Source organism: Aquarana catesbeiana, linkage group LG12 (assembly GCF_042186555.1).
Source record: "Aquarana catesbeiana isolate 2022-GZ linkage group LG12, ASM4218655v1, whole genome shotgun sequence".
NCBI classification, from domain to species: domain Eukaryota; kingdom Metazoa; phylum Chordata; class Amphibia; order Anura; family Ranidae; genus Aquarana; species Aquarana catesbeiana.
The window spans coordinates 145,027,590-145,046,065 of NC_133335.1; the positions used below are offsets into that span (position 1 = coordinate 145,027,590).

The following is an 18,476-nucleotide window of genomic DNA, read 5'->3' on the forward strand; positions in this document are numbered from 1 at the left end:
TCAGTTGCTCTCCGGCGGTGAGAGCAGTTGGTGAATTTGATACCTCAGTCGCACTACAGCAGTGAGAGCAGTTGGTCTATTTGATGCCTCAGTCGTGCTCCGGCAGTGAGAGCAGTTGGTCTATTTGATGCTTCAGTTGCGCTCCTGCGGTGAGAGCATTTGATCTATTTGATGCCTCAGTCGTGCTCCGGCGGTGAGAGCAGTTGGCCTATTTGATGCCTCAGTCGCGCTGCGGCGGTGAGAGCAGTTGGTCTATTTGATGCTTCAGTTGCGCTCTGGCGGTGAGAGCAATTGGTGAATTTGATACCTCAGTCGCACTACAGCAGTGAGAGCAGTTGGTCTATTTGATGCCTCAGTCGTGCTCCGGCGGTGAGAGCAGTTGGTCTATTTGATGCCTCAGTTGCGCTGCGGCGGTGAGAGCAGTTGGTCTATTTGATGCTTCAGTTGCGCTCCGGCGGTGAGAGCAGTTGGTGAATTTGATACCTCAGTCGTACTACAGCAGTGAGAGCAGTTGGTCTATTTGATGCCTCAGTCGCGGTGCGGCGGTGAGAGCAGTTGGTCTATTTGATGCCTCAGTCGCGGTGCGGCGGTGAGAGCAGTTGGTCTATTTGATGCCTCAGTCGGGTTGCGGCGGTGAGAGCAGTTGATCTATTTGATGCCTCAGGCATACTGCAGCGGTGAGAGCAGTTGGTCTATTTGATGCCTCAGGCATATTGCGGCGGTGAGAGAGCGGTTGTTCTATTTGATGCCTCAGGCGGGCTGCGGCGGTGAGAGCAGTTGGTCTATTTGATGCCCCAGGCATATTGCAACGGTGAGAGAGCAGTTGTTCTATTTGATGCCTCAGGCGAGCTGCGGCGGTGAGAGAGCGGTTGTTCTATTTGATGTCTTAGGCGAGCTGCGGCAGCGAGAGAGCGGTTGTTCTATTTGATGTCTCAGGCGAGCTGCGGCAGTGAGAGAGCGGTTGTTCTATTTGATGCCTCAGGCGAGCTGCGGCGGTGAGAGCAGTTGGTCTATTTGATGCCTTTTACGTGACAATCTTACGTTCAGATTGCGCGGGAAGACTCACATCCCCTGAACTGGCAAGATAATGTACAGAACAATGTGTGGATATGTATGTGAGTGTGAACATAGTTCTGCAAATACATTGTTTCATACATTAACTTCCCAGTTCATCATGTTCATTGCTTTGAATCTTGTATGATAAAACTCTGTATTTTTGCTTATTTGTCCATGTATCTCTTTTGGTTTATGTGTGTGAGACGGTCGGAAGATGTGACAGGGGATGTTTGTGTTCCCGCCCATGCGCACTGCTGCCATAACAGTTGGAGAATTTGATGGAACGATTTTCGTGTATTACACGAAGCTCGCGCAGGCGCGGTGCGGCGGCAAGAGGCGTTGGTGTAGTAGTTGATGGCTCTTACGTCGCAATCCAACGTGCAGAAGAAAGCCCTTCTTGTGTCCGCGCAGTACAGGCGGTTGGAGTTTTTGATAGGTTGGAGATTGTGACAGAACACCGTCATGTCTTGTATAGCGCCACGCCCCCGTGTTTACAGGAAGGAACAAGGGGATGACTGTGTTGGACTACAAGCTCCGCCCATCCTCCTATCAGCTGCTTGTGGTGGATCAGTGACACAGGCATCGGCCAATCACGAGGTCGCTTTGGTGTCCTGTAGACGTCAGCTCGCCATGTTGTGTAGCTAATAATCTGCGCTGAAGGAGGCCGTAGATCTACAGCAGCTGGAGTTAGGGGGATCCGCTGCTTGATTTGGGGAATGCTGGATCCTGGGACCACTGACTGCACCAGGTAGTGATTGTGGTTAGTGGCTGTGTGTGTTTTATATACGTGTGTATGGGAAGATGTCATCACAATACGTTTTCTTTAAATTGTACTGTTCACTTGTGACATCATCACCCTATGTATACAGATATATCTCCAGATGTTTGACTGTCTGCCACGACCTCTGTTTATCTGAATTTATAAAAGATCAGACAACACTAAATCTCATTTCTTTTGTATTTGCAAGCTTTGTTTGGATTACCTGGAAGTAATATTATAGTGTTTAAACTGGCCATACTCTATACAATCTGATTGTGCAATCTCCTTTTATATCTACCCTAGCTCTACTTTCTAGTTTTGGGCGGACGCCCTCCCAGAACCTCGCCCCCTGGGGGAGGGTGCGCTCTGTGACTGCTGTGTCCTTTTGGATACAGCTGATCACAGATCGTGGTAAAGGGCCAATCACAGCAGCCGCTTACCATGTGATCAGCTGTGTCGAATCAAAAAAGGAATTCTTCACTGATAAAGCTGCACTGATCAGTGTAAAGAATGTACTGAGAACCTTGCTGATTATCACCAGTGCTTTCCTCACACCCTGTGTCTGTGTTAGGAAAGGAGAGCCGAAAACTGTCATGGCTCTCAGTACTTTCCTTACACTAATCAGTGCCCATAAGTGCAACTTCATCAGCGCATATCAGTGAAATAGAAGAATTACTTTTTTTGCAAAATGTTATTACAGGAGCAAAAAAAAGTATATTTATTTATTTATTTAAAACCTTAGTGGTAAATAAATATCACCAAAAGAAAGCTGTCTGGAAAAAGGAAACATTTTTTCATATGAGTACAGTGTTGCGTGACTGGGCAATTGTCATTCAAAGTGTGACAGCGCTGAAAGTTGAAAATTGGTCTGAGCAGGAAGGGGGTGAAAGTGTCTGATATTGAAGTGGTTAAAAGAAGCGAATTGTATTCAATTCCAATATACTTAACTCACAAAGTACCATCTCTTGCTCTCTGCCCCCTCTAAATCTCCAATCTCCTTTTTTTTTCTGCTGTGATCTGACATCCTGTTTCATTCACACAGTTTTCCATGCTGCGAATACCAGCAGCAGGAATCTACTAATCCCTCCTGCTGGGATCTACAGCTGCTTGCGGATAGCACAAAGTGCGTCCAGCCACGGTTTCCACGGGTGATCGCCAGCTGCATGAACAGGCATAAAAAGCTGCAGCGGCTGACAGCCAGTTATTGTAGTGTACGAGCTCAGCGACTGATGCTATCCGCATGTAGCTTTCAAGACGCCCATGTGAATGTAGCCTAACAGGAAGTCCGTTATTGGCAGGAAAAAAACTAAGGTGGAGAGTGGAGGAGGCGGAGAGCAGTAAAAGAAACTTTTGTGAGTAAAGCCTCATACACATGATCAGATCTTCGGACGACCATTCGTCCGTTTGTCCGTTTTTTTGTTGCATGCTAGTCTCATTTCGAAAGTGAAGAGGTTACTCACAATACGTAAATTTTCATACGACAGAATACAACGTCAGAAGTGACGTAAAGTGTTGAATAGTTTTGTATGTAGTCTTTCGTTTCTGAGCATGCATAGTCTTGCTCTTATGATTTTTTTTTTTTGTACGAAAACCGTACTCCTTAAATGAAAATTGGACATTGAGTTCACATACGACAAAAATGTTATTGTCTGCACATCCGGCTTTTGTTGTACGAAAAGCTGGAATCGGCTGTCAAAAATGCCGTACTAACAATCTGAAAATCGACAGAACGTTTGTCGGACGAAATTTTACTTCCGATTTTCATATCGTGTGTACGAACCTTTAGGTCCTGTTCACATTTCGCATAGCGGGAATGCCTGTTCCAGTTTTAGTATATTTCCCTCAGTGTATGCATATTATCACTTCTATCACCAATTAAAAAACAAACAGATAATACTCATTCACAAAGCCATGCTTTGTCTATGAATAGCAAGGCAATGGGTTTCCTATAAAGACTTTACCCCAACAACACATACTCTCCTCCTTCCATTCTGCTAGCACTTCATTTAGCTGCTGGAAGCAAAAAAAATACCTGGTACTTCTGGGTATGGAGGAGCATGTGACTCACTCCATGTAACAGAACCAATACCAAGGAGTAGCGTCCATAGCCCTAAATCGGCTATGATATGAGCTGTAGCTTTACACATAGCAGCTTTTGACAGCGGTAAAGCAAAGGAAAGGGGAGTATCTGTTACTGGAACAATAGTAGTTTTATTTTATGCTATTACAGGGATTTATATTGCACCATCCTTATTCACATCAGCCCCTGCCCTCAGGAAGCTTAGGCTCCGTGTAGCTCACATACATACACTGGGGACAATTTATGCTGGAGCCATTTAATCTACCAGCATGTCTTTGGAGTGTGGGAGCAAACTCTCACAAGCACAGACAGAACATGCAAACTCCATGCAGACAAGGACCCCAGAACTGCAAGGCCTGAAGTACTAACTACAAATAATGTATGTCAGTGTCCAGGCTGCTGATTTATAGTATAAATGTAAGCATTGACTTAAAGTGGAGTTCCAGCAGTTTCTGTTTTTTATAAAAAAAATCAGCAGCTACAAAAAGTGTAGCTGCTGACATTTAAACACACTCACCTGTCCTAGGATCCAGTGATGCGGCAGGCCGAAGCCTTGCTTCTCTCCCTGGCGCCTTTATCACTAGTGTGGGCACCCGGCTGTGACAGTTTGCAGCTTCATAGCCAGGTGCACAAGCCTCCTGAATGGCCGGGCAATGTCCTGGGACTTGTGATGTGTCCCAGAAGATTGCAGGGAGCGAGGGGGAGAGGAGAACTTCCACTTGAGTCGTCTAGGCAGCCCAACCGGCAGTGGGTAAACTAGGTACCTGCTCTCCCCCCCCCCCCCAAACAAGGGACATGCCAAATGTGGTATGTCAGGAGTCCTTGAAGCGAAAGTTCCACTTTTGGGTGGAACTCTGCTTTAAGGTGGTTGTAAACCTCAGACATGAAATATGGACAAAGCATATCCCTCTATAGCAGTGGTTCTCAACCTGGGGGTCGGGACCCCCTCGGGGGTCAAATGATGATTTTCCAGGGGTGACCAAATCCTTGGCTGTTTCTGAAGACCGCACCGCTTTCCCAGCCTTTATGTGGCCGCCCAGCAGGGCTGTCCCTGGAGCCCGCAGCAGCCCACTCAGCCTCTTCGCAGCCGCCCATTCAGTTCACTGCATGACTGGGGGGCAGAGACTAGAGGTCAGCTGACTGGTGAGGAATGTGAAGTGGGAGGGGCTAGAGGAGACCCCATCTCCTGATTTCGGCATAGGTGTCACTGCTACGAGACACCACAAAGTCGGAGACACAGTGAGTAAAACTACCTGTGATTATAGTTGCCATTAAAAGTCCCCACTACAGTTCTCAGATCAGCAGATGACCTTAATCAAGAGCACCTAAGTTGGCTGATCAGAACTTCCCGCCAACATTGCCACTCATCCCAACCCCCCCCCCCCTCCTTCCCCCTACCAAGGAGTAAGAGAAGGAATAAAAATATAGAATACATGGAAGGGGGAGGAACAGAGAAAAAGGGAGAGAAAGAATAAGAGAAAGAACAAGAAAGATGGCTAGAAAGAGGGATGGGGGAAAAAAACAAGAAATTAAGATAGAGAGAGATAAAAGGGAAAGAAGGAGAACAAAGAGAAAGAGTGGTACATCCTAAAATGTACCATAAGGGGTTTTAATACTGTATGAGTGGAAGGGACTCAGGGAGCACTAAATGTCCGTGGGTTAGGGGGGCAAATTACTTGTCTTGCCTTGGGTGCTGACAACCCATGCTATCAAAATAATTTTACGGTTGGGGGTCTCCACAACTTGGGAAATTTTTATCAAGGGGTCACTAGCACTAGAGGGGTTGAGAACCACTGCTCTATAGTGTGTACTGTCTCAATCCATAGTTACATAGTTCGTAAGGTTGAATAAAGACACCAGTCCATCCAGTTCAACCTGAGAGAGTGTGGGTGTGTGTCTACAATTATCACTACTTTATTTAAGGTACCCATATAGAGCTGTCAATTTATACAGCGCCCCACGAGTACATCTCACACTTACATCGGTCCCTACCCTCAAGGAGCCCACAATTCAAGGTCCCCATTCATATACTAGGTCCGATTTTTTTTTTTTTTTTTTTTTTTTTTTTTTTTAAGACAGATCCAATTAACCTACCAGCATGTCTTTGGAGTGTGGGAGTAAAACGGAGTACCCGGAGGAAACCCACGCATGCACAGGGAGAACTCCAGGCAGGTAGTGTCGTGGTTGGGATTCGAATCAGCGACCCTTTATACTGCTAGGTGAGAGTGCTACCCACTACACCACTGTGCTGCCCCACAATCCAGAGCATTAAGTTTCATTTCTGTCTGCTGCTTCCTTCCTCTACTGTCAGCATCAATCACGTCTGACAAGTTTTTCTAACACTGTGAAAAAAGGTGACAGCTAGCGTGATCTCTAGCTGATTGGCAGCCTCCTTTCTGTTCCTGTGTGCTATGTGTCCCTTTGGCTCTAAGCTGCCCCCACTTAGCTCTGCAGTGTGTAACTTCAGCTCCCCGCCCCCTATTTTCTGACAGTTTAGACAAGCTTTATTAACTCTGGAGTTTACAAAGAGACTTTCATTTCTGTGTATCACCTGAGGCCAGTCACTTCCCAGGATAAGGGCCAGTTCACAAAATAGAAACAGTCAGAATGTGTTGTGGGTGCTTTTCTGCGTGCACATTTTTGGTGCAGTCCAGTGCAATTTCCCCCTCCTTATTTTAGGTTAAGAAAAAAAAAAAGAAAAAGACATGTGCGTTTTTGGTGCGTTCAAGTGCGGTTTAGATGCTTTTTACAGCGTTCCAGTACAGTCTAGGGCAGGAAAAATGCAGTATGTTCTACTTTTTTTTTTTTTTTTTTTTTTTCCGGAACTGGAACGCACTTGAACTGCAAGACTGGTATGAACTATGCCATTTAAAAATCATATAACCTACTTTCCAATGCATTTTTGATGCAGAAAAAAAAACGCACTGGACTGCATGTGGTGTGAACTGGCCCTAAGGGTTTACAATCACTTTAAGGAACGTGGTTTATAGATACCCCCCTTTTTATGTTCTGTTAAAAAGAAGGAATATTCCTAAAAGCTGAGGAAGAGATCTGCTGCTATGTTACCTCATGCAGCAGACTTTGCTGCTCTTCTGTAAAGCTATCTGTGGTGAATTGCTTTTCAGAAGCATTTAGCAGACGGTGAGGAGGTGAAATGTCGTCTCCTCACCACCAGCTTTAACCCTGTAAATGCAGCACACACTTTCAGTGTGGCCCAATTCACTTGAATGGGTTGTGTCAGCGGATGTTCTGCCCACGGAGTATGACCGGGGGAATAATTTATGCAGCAGCATTTGTACAGCCCTGTCCATCTGCCTTTGCAGCTCAAATGGGTAGTAAAAATGTGACTCAACTGCCTTTTTACAGGCCCCAAGTGGAAACAAGCCCTAAGATGGCTGCCATATTGCAGGAGACTGAATTACCTATGTAAAATTACAGACTGTGACCGCTGCCATCGGCCGTGTGTTAGGACACTGCAAAGGGCTGCTGTCACCATATAGAAGACTGAGTTACTGCAGGTACCTTATAGGAGACTGAGTGACCACCACTACATTACAGGAGACAAAATGAATATGGCTGTTTACTTGCAGGAGAATACGTTATCATTGCTCTATTCTTTGAGATTGTGCGGGCGCTACTAGGCTAGCTGCTGCTTAGGGGAACTGCAGTGGTTGCTGCTTCACTTTCTCTCCCTCTGTTAGACCCCATACACACTATTCAATTTTCTGCAGATTTTTGTCTTCAGATTTACCAAAACCATGTAGTGCAAGGGCCTGCCTGATTACATACAAATTGAAACTCTTAAAGTTTGACCTCATATTATATGATTTTGGTAAATCTGAAGACAAAAATCTGCAGAAAATCTAATAGTGTGCATGGGGCTTTAGGCCCTGGTTACACCTGTGAATATTAGGTGCGGCTTGTTAAAAGTCCTGCAGGCTGCATCTATGATGCGCATTATATAGAATTCAGTGCTGGCAAGCCTAAAATGCGCCGCACAAAAAACGCACCACACAGATGTTGACTGGCCCTTAGACTAGGTTCACATTGGTCAGATTTGGCATGCGATTGGACATGTCAAATTGCATGCCAAATTGACGGCTGTTGTCAGCAATGGCACCCCCTGAATCAGTGTGATGCTGGCTTTGCGGTGTCACACCGATTCCCAACAGTAGGAATCGGTGTGCAGGAACCTGCACAGATGTCTGTCAAATCGTCACTGAAGTTGGACTGTATTGCCGGGTTAAAATCAGTTCAGCTGAACTTGCACGATTTCTAACCCGCAGCAATGTGAACCTGGGCTCAGTGAAGGACTGGATTGTGTGAAGTAAATATTCTGATGGGTTGTTCTGGTAGAGGAAGTAGACAATCAAAACCTCCTCATCATAGAAATCTGGTAATTAGCCATGGCTAAGGGACAATTCACACCAGTGCATCTGTGAAACGCAGATTAACGGAAGGACATCTGAAAAACAATTTCCAATGTGTCCTATTCACACCATAACATATATTGCGCTGAAAGGCAAAATGGATGTCAACAGACGTCAGCACACATTAAAACGTGACTAAAATGGATAGAAATGTACATCAATTTTAGCGCAAGTCAGTGTGAGTAGCCCTAACAGTGCAAGGAGGAAGTGAAGAAGTGGCTGCTGGGACCCCAGGGAAATCCATATAAGGGGGTCGTTTACTAAGGGATTGTAACAACTCACACTAATGTTACAAAGTCCAGCCTGGCTGCTGCAGAACTACAAGACATCCTGGGTGTGCTGGGACTTGTAGTTCAGGTCATATGGATGTATGTATTCTGCTGTGCAGTACAGTGACCCATCTATTTCCTGATTCCATTTCTTGTGTCTTCCACCATCTGTAGCGTCCTTCTAACACTCAGCATGGCTGATTTGTTGTTGCTCTTTGGCCTGTGTAGTCGCTTACTTAGAGCGTGTTCACACTATTTGCGGTGACCACACTGCATAAATAAAAGGACACCACTAGGACTCCTAGAAAACAATTGGTTTCATAGCACTGGTATGATGTGCAGTGCTGAAAAATATGTGTTTCTGCATTTTCCTTCACCACGCTAGGCGCTACACTGCCGTGTGTTGACATGGATGAAGTGTCATTACGTGAAATAAAGTTGAAAGAACAAGTAGTGCAATTCTCTGAAATGTGCATCACACTGCTCCCTGCCAGACCTGGCACTGCACTAGTCTAAACATTGAAATAGTAGCGTGAACTAGTGTGAAGGTAGCCTTATCAACATGACCCACAGCTTTAATCCCCGTCACAATCTGCTCCTGTTGTCTTCTCCACCCTCATCCTTGCTCATCTACAATCTGCCTAGGTCTTTTCTTTTAGCCTAGGTTCACATATGTGCGATGCGAGAACCAGTGCGATTTACAGCGCTGATTCCCGCATCGCATCTCTCCCGCAGGCAGTTCACACTACCCTCTGCAAACTGCTGTGGGTGTCAATACATTGTTAATGACACCCCCAAATCGGTTCACAGATCGCAGTGCGAACTGTGAATTCGCACATGAATCAGATTGCATGAGTGAGAACACCCATGCTATACGATTACAGTGTGGGGAAAAAAAAAGTCCCTGCACTACTTTCGTGCAAATCCAAGGCAAGTTCAGCCATACAACTGTATGGCTGAACTCGCATTGGACAGACATCTCGCATGTGATCGGCACCTGCGGTGCGGGTGCAGATCGCATGCGATGTCTGATACCGCACATATGTGAACCTAGGCTTAAGCTGCCATGTACAGACAGGCCGAAATTCACTCCGTGGGTGGCGCTGTCAGCAACACACAGATCGGCAAAAGTCATTCTTTTTAGTCGAATTTTGGCAAAGGAGATGGGTGGAAAATTGTCAGGTGAGCAATGCCTGTATCTGATCAGATGCAGGCACTGTTTGGGTCTTCTGACAGCTGGTGGGGCAGGCTATTCGAATACAATAGCCCACAGCGGGAGATTTTTCCATCCGCACCATGAGCATGGATGACATGTATATGTGTATGGGCAGCTTTACCTATCCTGTCCACACACTGAACCTTCTTCCTCGCTGACATCTCTCCTAGTTCACAATCTGCCCCCTCACTTAAACTGTCATCTAGTATCCATGACAAAGGCTCTCATCTCATATTCATTCATTTCCTCCTCTGATCTCCCATCTCTATTAACTGTTTTCTCAAAACCCTATGCCCACTGTCTTCTTCTGACTCCTGACCCCCAGCTGTGTTTGTCTTTTTACCCCTTCCTCTATAAACTTCTATTAAAAACCCTGCTGGCTATTCTTATACCATATATAAATAAGGAAGTCCATACATTTCATTCCGTTCTGCTCATATCTGTGTAAAATTGAACTTTCTGTAGGCATGGTTTGGATTTGCCCTGCTACAGGGACTACAAGGATATGCACTAGTTACCAAGAATGATAGAATATAACAGCTGTCTTTGATTGTGACAGGTCCCAAAGATCCATTTAGTTCCCCTTCACACCTGTGCGGCTTGTCCTGCGACTTGGGACTGCAAAGTCGCAAGACAAGTCGTACCCCATGGTTTACAATGAGTACCATTCAAATCTGTGCGACTTCAAAGTAGTGCCTGTACTACTTTAGTCCAACTTTGATGTGAGTTACACAGGCATTCCCTGAAATCGTGGCCGCGGGACTTTGAAGTTGCAGGAGTGTGAAAGGGGCCTGCACAAGTGACATTATCAGCTTCTGGGAGGCCTTGTAATCAATATTAGGGCCCATCAGATCTTGAAGTCCTGGTGTGTTGTGCCACAGCATGTTTTTGTTTATGCGTTAATGTGCACTGGGTTCAAGTGAATGGTCTGGCATTGAACCAAAAGATGTAAGGGGGGGGGGGGGACATTTTGGCAATGCAGTGCCCATCGCACAGTAGTGCTTTACCATGTGTTGTGATGCACTGCAGTACATGTGGGTTTCAGCTGTGTTGTCTTAGTATTGGGGTGCCATTCAGAATGAAGAGCACAACGTATTAATGCATTACTATGCTTTGCGGTGACACGTGTGTTAACATAATTGGAACAGTGTGAATGAGCACTTAGTAGGGGGGGTTGTGTAGTAGTGTAATTTAAGAGTAAATCATACTGTCGTCTGGAATAATCAGCTGTAGGGGGTGAATATATATTATGTTTTTGACTAGTGGACACATTTAACAACATGTGATACAAAATTAGGGAATGTGTTTTTTTTTTTTTTTTTTGCAGCTGGTTAGATAAATAGTGGACTGATATCTGATTATATAGTCAAAGAGATTGAAGTGTCTGGTCCACTGTTGGCTCTTTCATCCACCTTATAAACATTCACTTACCTGTTCTTAATTTTTTTTTTTTTTTCTTTTATAGACCTAGAAACATGGAACCTCCAGTCAACTTATGTGTGAGCTGCAAGGACGAGACGCAGAGCTTCCTTGTGTCAGATTGTGAAAAGACAACTTGGGCCGACGTGGAGGCAATGGTGAGCTTTACTCGTCCCTCTTGCACTTGTTATCTGCATATCTTATACACAGCGTCATTCTTTTCTGAAGGTCATGACAAGTAACTAATATTATCCCACTGACTAACATGATCATTTAAATCTCTCCGCCTTCATACTGAAATGTGATTAGATTGTCTGTCAAGTATAGTGTCAAGGAATATACAATGAACAGCCATAACATTATGACAACTAACAGGTTAAGTGAATGACCTTGATTATCTCATTACAATGGCATCTGAAAATGGGTGGGATATATTAGGCAGCAAGTGAGCAAGTTGTTCCTGATGTCTGTATGTTGAAAGCAGGAAAAAATGGGCAAGCAAAAGGATTTGAGCAACATGGTCAAAGGGCCACATTTTAATGACTAGACGGCTGGGTTAGAGCATCTCCAAAACTGCTGCTTTTGTGGGATGTTCTCGGTCTGCAGTGACAGGACTTACCAGAAGTGGTCTAAGGAAGTCTGGCCAAGGCTCATTGATGCATGTGGGGAGAGAAGGCTGGCTTCTGTAGTCTGATCCGATAAAAAAGCTACTGTAGCTCATATTGCTGAAAAAAGTTAATTCTGGTCCTCATAGAAAGCTGTCAGAACACACCATGGGCGTAGCATAAGGGGTTGCAGGGGTCACAATTGCAACCCTGCCCCTAGCTCCAGGGGGCCCCTCCAGAGCCAGGATGTTATCATATCCTCCACAAACTTCAGCTTCGATCTGCCCTAGGGCCCCACAGCCACGCTCCAGTACTGGGCTTCTACTTTGCCTTCCACAGTCCACACCCCTCTGTTCCCATTGGCTGGGCAGAGGCTGTGAGCCATTTCCTGAATGGAGAGGAGCACGAGGTGAGAACAGCCCAGGATGGGGAAGTGTCTGTGCTGTGTGCTGGCAACATGGAATGGTAACCGAGCTCAGCGAGGCAAGAGGAGGAGAGTGCCGTCCTGTAGCCATGATGGGACTGATGTCACTGGTGAAGTATGACACTGCTCAGTGTCTCCTAGTCACCAGCTAGGATTCTCTCCCCACCCGGGGAGTTCTACTTACCCCACTTCCCTGACAACTGGGCAAAAGACACACACCTCCGGGAGGTGACCTTCCCCCAACACCTGCCAACACTGACAGAGAAACCTATAGCAATTGCTAAAACAAATCCCTTAACACTCCTTGGGGGGGCCCCAGAAGGGCTGCAGGCTCCAAATTTTGTGTCACGTGGCTTTGCCCTCCCAGATCTAAGTTGCCCCCTGACCACCCCCTCCACCCTGCATGCTATGCCTGGTTGCTGAGCTCCTTTCCCATTACAGCCTTCTACTGTTCCTCCTCCACAGGGCTGAAATCGCATTCCTTTACAACACAGCCAGTCAGCCATGATCTGCACAGGGTGTATCTGCCTACTGCAACTACACTGCCGTTCCGACCAGAGAATTTCACAGGTCAGAAGGGCAACATAAAAGCCAGATACACCCTGTGAAGACTGACAGACTGTGTGTAAAGGAATGTGATTTCAGGCCTGTGTAGTGTGTGTGTGTGGGGGGGGGGGAGCTGTATACAGTGCTTGGATGGGAAAGGAGCTCTGCCAAGTGACCTGCCAGGGGTCCCTGTCCTCTGATTCTCCAGCAGTGATCCCTGTCCTCTGATTCTCCAGCGGTAATCCCTGTCGTCTGATGTAAAGAGGAACTCTGGGCACTCAAAACTCTTAAGCCACTTTGAGTATCTTGGTGTGCGGTGGATGTATCTGCACGCACGTTGAAAGTAGTGGTGGTGGGGGGGCCAGGTCAACTTTTGCATTGGGACCCACAAGCTTCAAGCTACGCCTCTGGAACATACAGTGTGTCGCAGTTTGTTGTGTATGGGGCTACATAGCTGCAGACCTGTCAGGGTGCCCATGCTAACTCATGTCCACAGCCAAAAGCACCTGGGCATGTGAGCATCTGAACTGGACCACGGAGCAATAGAAGAAGGTGGCCTGGTCTGATCACGTTTTCTTTTACATCATGCGCATGGTCACAAACGCAGTGTGTTTGCCCGCACTGGGTCACATGATACAGTAATACCATGTTATCTTGTAGCTGTGCATTTTTTTTTTTTTACAGTAGTGCATGCACTACTTTTGGTGCAGTCTGGTACGATTTGAAATTGCACGGCACCTGGATCGCATTTGAATTGCGCAGGAACGCACATCGCGTTCCTGTGTGTGACTCATGGTGTGAACCAGCCCTTAGGGTAGATGATTCATGTAACAGTTACTTCCTGGAATCCATCTGTCCTTGGCTCAGGCATGCAGGCAGGAGAGTGTGCTTAGCTGAGAAAACCCTTCCTCCCCACCTGAAGACTCTTGGGATGTATGACATAATTTGCCTAAGCCTGGAAACCAGGAAGTAACTGAAGAAATGTAAAAAAAAACCCATTAAACACAATTATCTTTTATTATCTATTTACTAATCCTAGCTGCCTAAGGATTAAAAAGAGTGGTGGTTGAGAAAGTGAAGTTCCACTTTAAAATGCATACTTTTCAGCAACGCTGAAAGAATTCCTATGACTAAGCCCATTGGCTGGGCAAAACACTTTAAAGATCAAGGATCCTAGTGGAATCCATGTACTGTGCAGTACAATAAAGCTGAATGGTGTTCTTCTAGTGCTTAAAGAAGCTCCTTGTTTACAGAACGTGAATTAGCCATCAGAGCAGTGATTCATTCCTTGAGAAATGGAAACAAACATTTAAAAATGAATAACTTAATAAAATAAAACTGACTGAACCATTTTAGCTTTCCTTTTTAAATGGCCCCAGATTTCTTTTTGAATGAATTCTTTAACCTGTTGGCACCGAGTGCACGCAAATATGTGGCCTGTCAGTGTCTGGGCCATGGGTGCTGAGCTGCTGCATATTTGCGTGCAATAGCGCCAATCAAGCTGTGCCAAGAGTGCGCCGCGCGTGATCCCGGCGGCTAACGGAAACCTCCCAATCACTGCTTGTGATCAGGAGTTTTCCAATCATGTGACCGCCGTGACAGCCAACCATGGCAGTCACATCGCCATAAGCTCTGTCCCTCCTCCTTGCATTCTAACGCCCTTACAGGGCCAGCGGAACCTGGCGCCAAGTGGTTAACCAGCCCTTCCTCTTACCCACCTCTAACCTATAGTATTAGGCTTTTTTGCCCCTTACCTTGCGGAGCCAGATATACTCACCTAGGCCCCTCATCCAGGTCTCACACTCAGCAAGGGGACCCACTGATTCAGCATCACAATGCCCCCCTGAGACTGCAGGTGCATGCTGCTATCTGTCTTCCCCTCTGCAGCTCATCCAATAGGGAGTGTACATGTCGAGCAGTCTCTGACATGGACACCTGAAGAAAGACCCAAACCAGGAGTTAATCAGAAGAGCAGAAGACCTAGGGGCCAGAGCATCACAGGACTGTGGCTACAGCTAAGTTAAAAAAAAAAGTGCTTTTAGATAGTCGGGTCCATAAATATTGGGACATTAATACAATTCTAATCTTTTTGGCTCTATACACCACAACAGTGGATTTGAATGAAACAAACAAGATATGCTTTAACTGCAGACTTTCAGCTTTAATTTGAGGGTATTTACATCCAAATCAGGTGAACGGCGTAGGAATTACAACAGTTTGTATATGTGCCTCCCACTTTTTAAGGGACCAAAAGTAATGGGACAGAGTAACAATCATCCATCAAACTTTCACTTTTTAATACTTGGTTGCAAATCCTTTGCAGTCAATTGCAGCCTGAAGTCTGGAACGCATAGACATCACCAGGTGCTGGGTTTCATCCCTGGTGATGCTCTGCCAGGCCTCTACTGCAACTGTCTTCAGTTCCTGCTTGTTCTTGGGGCATTTTCCCTTCAGTTTTGTCTTCAGCAAGTGAAATGCTCAAATCGGATTCAGGTCAGGTGATTGACTTGGCCATTGCATAACATTCCACTTCTTTCCCTAAAAAAGTCTTTGGTTGCTTTCACAGTATGCTTCGGGTCATTGTCCATCTGCACTGTGAAGCGCCGTCCAATGAGTTCTGAAGCATTTTGCTGAATATGAGCAGATAATATTGCCCGAAACACTTCAGAATTCATCCTGCTGCTTTTGTCAGCAGTCACATCATCAATAAATACAAGAGAACCAGTTCCATTGGCAGCCATACATGCCCCACACCATGACACTACCACCACCATGCTTCACTGATGAGGTGGTATGCTTTGGATCATGAGCAGTTCCTTTCCTTCTCCATACTCTTTTCTCTTCCCATCACTCTGGTACAAGTTGATCTTGGTCTCATCTGTCCATAGGATGTTGTTCCAGAACTGTGAAGGCTTTTTCAGATGTTTGGCAAACTCTAATCTGGCTTCCCTGTTTTTGAGGCTCACCAATGGTTTACATCTTGTGGTGAACCCTCTGTATTCACTCTGGTGAAGTCTTCTCTTGATTGTTGACTTTGACACACATACACCTACCTCCTGGAGAGTGTTCTTGATCTGGCCAACTGTTGTGAAGGGTGTTTTCTTCACCAGGGAAAGAATTCTTCGGTCATCCACCACAGTTGTTTTCCGTGGTCTTCCGGGTCTTTTGGTGTTGCTGAGCTCACCGTTGCGTTCTTTCTTTTTAAGGATGTTCCAAACAGTTGATTTGGCCACACCTAATGCTTTTGCTATCTCTCTGATGGGTTTGTTTTGTTTTTTCAGCCATGATGGCTTGCTTCCAATGACAGCTCTTTGGATCTCATATTTGAGAGTTGACAACAACAGACCCCAAATGCAAATAGCACACTTGAAATGAACTCTGGACCTTTTATCTGCTCCTTGTAAATGGGATAATGAGGGAATAACACACACCCGGCCATGGAACAGCTGAGCAGCCAATTGTTCCATTACTTTAGGTCCCTTAAAAAGTGGGAGGCACATATACAAACTGTTGTAATTCCTACACCGTTCACCTGATGGAGTGCAACTTTAATGCAAAAGGGAAGACAGTAAAGGATAGACACAGGCAGTGGAATCCATGAAGAGTGTTGTAGTAATCCAATGTTCCTCTGCACGATAAATGTTGGGAGTACCTGTGTATTATGATTGTTGGGAGTACCTGTGTATTGTGAGTAGTGTGTGTGTGTGTAACATTAGTACCTGTGTGCTGCGAGTGCACGTGGGTGGCGAGTACTTGTGTATTGTCCTGTTGAGTACCTGTGTATTGTTGAGTATTATGCCGCGTACACACAAAATGCTTGCTTATAGCATTGCTATATGCACACATAATGTGCAAAAAAAAAAAAAAATCCTGATCACTTCACCAGAGTAGTACAATGTTTCTATGGTAACATCATATTGCTCTGGTCAGCGTGTTTAAAAAAAAATAAAAGAAATAAAAAAAATGCTTTACAATTTATTTTATTTTTTTGTACTGTCACCAGTCAGTGTCCCTGATTACTGCCACCACACCTGTTATAACGCTGTACTGCACTGGTGACAGTATGTTTAATTTTTTTTTTTTTTTCTTTTTAAATTGTTTTCTTTTTAATTTATTAATTTTCCAAAAAATTCTGACAAAAAAAATTACAACTTCAAAAAACTTGCCATGCCTCTTTTTTTCTAAATACCTTGGACTGTCTACTTTCCAAAAAGGGTATTTGTACTGTCCCTGCCATTTTTGGGCCACAAGAAATGACATCAATTTTCAGATATATCCCATAATTTGTAACTTTCACAAACTAAATATTCTACACTGATTTAGGTTATTTTCGCCAAAGAAATATGCAGAATACATTTTGACCTACATTTTATGAAGAAAGATTATTTATTTGCAAGATTTTATAACTGAAACGAGGACAGACACTTTTTTTTTCTTTCTTATTTTTCGTTTATTTAGCAAAAAGTAAAAAACACAGTGGGGATTAAATACACCAAAGGAAGCTCTAGTTTTGTGAACAAAATGATAAAAATGTAGTTTGGGTACAGTGTTACATGACAGTGCAATTGCCATTCAAAGTGCGACAGTACTGGAAGCTGAAAATTGGCCTGGGTAGGAAGGTAGTAAAAGTGCCCAGTATTGAAGTGGTTAAAGAGGAGTTCCACCCAGAGGGTCCATTAAAAAAAAAAAATTAAAAGTCAGCAGCTACAAATACTGCAGCTGCTGACTTTTAATTGGACACTTACCTGTCCCTGGGTCCAGCGATGCAGGGGATCGAAGCCCCGCTCGTCCCCCCCCCCCTCCGCTCGTCGGCGCAGGCATTTTAACTGTGGGCGCTGGGCTGTGGCTTTACAGCCTGGCACCCACTGCGCATGCGCGAGTGGCGCCGAGTGCCGTGATTGGCCGCTCAGTCACCTGGGACCTGTAATGGGTCCCAGATGATTGACAGGAGGGAGGGAGCAGAGCGGAGCCCTTCCTGTGCCGAGGGGGAAGTGATGTCACCAGCCCAGGCAAAGGAAGAGGCAGACTACGAGGGACCACCTAGCAACAGGCATTTAGAGGCAAGGTAAAAAATTTTTCAGGTATTTTTGTTTTTTTGGGTGGAACCCCACTTTAAACACATTACAATTACATTAAATTAAATACATTACTGTACAATTCATACCGCAACACAAGATAATGAGGAAAAAAAAACCACATAAAACATGCCTGATAAATGCTTGTCCAAGGTTTTTTTATTTGCAACTATTCATAATTGCAAATAAAAAAAACCTTGGACAAGCATTTATCAGGCATGTTTTATGTGTTTTTTTTTTTTTTTTTATTCAGGTCACAGAGTCCAACTGGCATTGTTTTGGATACATCTGTGGTACATGTAGGGCTGGTTTGTGCTGCAGGGCTGACTTTGCCTTGTGACTTTATTCTTCTGTAATTGCAAAGAAAACTCACCCATGTCTTGGCAACAGGAACTATGAGTCACACCTGCTTTGTTGTTGTAATGTTAGTTTCATAACAGCCAGGTACAAGGTACAGCATGACAATGCCATGAACAGAGAAATCATATGACAACTTGTATATTCGTTTACAAGTGGATCATTACCTTTTTATCTCTCCTCTTTGCCTTGTGACTGTGTCAAGTAACACAAGGTCCTATGCCTAAAATATTTAACAA

General features: G+C 45.0%; 1 protein-coding gene across 3 annotated transcripts in view; it reads left to right on the top strand.

Annotated features, from left to right (window-relative positions):
- The first annotated feature begins 1,600 nt into the window (after positions 1-1,600).
- The window catches only part of NBR1 (NBR1 autophagy cargo receptor), a 222,139-nt gene continuing 205,263 nt past the window's right edge, over positions 1,601-18,476 (top strand). For 2 of the 3 annotated variants that reach the window (XM_073608374.1, XM_073608375.1), the window contains exons 1-3: positions 1,601-1,804; positions 5,972-6,115; positions 11,277-11,388. In XM_073608374.1, coding sequence (XP_073464475.1) covers positions 6,045-6,115; positions 11,277-11,388 — 183 coding nt within the window. In that variant the 5' untranslated portion in view covers positions 1,601-1,804; positions 5,972-6,044. The remainder of the gene's footprint in view (positions 1,805-5,971; positions 6,116-11,276; positions 11,389-18,476) is intronic. The other variant, XM_073608376.1, reaches the window with a different exon arrangement.